Source organism: Aplysia californica, unplaced genomic scaffold (genome assembly GCF_000002075.1).
Source record: "Aplysia californica isolate F4 #8 unplaced genomic scaffold, AplCal3.0 scaffold00377, whole genome shotgun sequence".
Taxonomy (NCBI): Eukaryota; Metazoa; Mollusca; class Gastropoda; order Aplysiida; family Aplysiidae; genus Aplysia; species Aplysia californica.
The window spans coordinates 17,375-18,537 of NW_004797647.1; the positions used below are offsets into that span (position 1 = coordinate 17,375).

The window sequence follows — 1,163 nt, forward strand, 5'->3', positions numbered from 1 at the left end:
GGAGACGGGGTGGGGTTCTGTGTTTGTACGACAAAAAATGAATAAATGAATACATTAATGTCGTCATTGCATTACTCACGTGATAATCTCCATTAACATCTTTTCCAGCACTGTGGTGATCCAGAGCTATCAGCGAACTGAGTGAGTCAAGAATGTCACTACTGACCCCAGGCCGTGAGTAGTTCATACACGTGAGGGGAACGAACACACTGGGACGTCTTCTTCTTCTTCTTCTTCTGTTGGCACTGCTGTGAGTTATCCAATTTCTGGCTCAACGAAGTGTCGGTCGAATTTCTGATTTTGAGTTAGTGTTGAATCCCTGAGTCTGTGCGTTGTGTCGAATTTCTGACTCTGCAAACGTCGAATCCTTGAGTCTGTGCGTTGTGTCGAATTTCTGACTCTGCGAACGTCGAATTTCTCATTCTTCGTAGCGTCGAATTTCTGATTCTGCACCGTGTCGTCGAATTCTGGGCTCAACTTTGTGTTGATTTACTACTTTTGCTTGCGTAGTGTCGAATTTCTCAAACGCGGGATTCAAACAGCACTACAGTAATTGACTTGAAAGACTCGCTTGTGGATTTTTGCCTGTGTTTCTGTACTTGAGCAAGCGGCATTCGAAGGACGCACAAGAGTTGATTATATCTATCTGCTGTCGAAAACGACGTAACATTCTTGCTGAGTTTTTTAAATTTTATTTAGGCCTTCCAAAACTGGGATCGTTTGTGATAGATCTACTTGATTTTGGTTTTATGGTTTAATGTTTGAAAAGAAAGATATACTTTAACAAGAACAAGAGGAAGATTTCTCGCCGAGTTGAGTAAAAACAACGAAGAACAAACGGGGAAACGGTCATACAGTACAGAGGCGTTGACCCAAAGGAGAGGGACGGACGAGAAAAGCAGGTTGTGTTATCTCAAGTGTAAAAGCCGTAGATCTATGTGAGAAGATTCGAACCCGGACTGCCCATGCACCACCCAAGCTACTACCCCTCCCAGGCCAGCAGCGCTGTGTCGCCCTTCTCCTCATCGCCGCATACTGGTGAGTTTTTTCAGCCTGTTTTGTTTTGTTTGTTTGTTTGTTTGTTTTTTGGGGGGTTGTTTTTTTTTTGTTTGTCTTCACCACATACATATAGACCTAGTTAGATTTTGGGTGGGTCTTTTTAT

General features: G+C 43.1%; 1 protein-coding gene across 1 annotated transcript in view; it reads left to right on the top strand.

Annotated features, from left to right (window-relative positions):
* Positions 1–1,163, top strand: part of LOC106012451 (T-box-containing protein TBX6L) — a gene marked incomplete at its 3' end in the record, with an annotated part of 16,813 nt that overhangs the window by 5,276 nt on the left and 10,374 nt on the right. Inside the window, 1 exon segment of the mRNA XM_013085458.2 lies at positions 109–1,039. Within this exon segment, the coding sequence (XP_012940912.1) occupies positions 966–1,039 (74 nt within the window).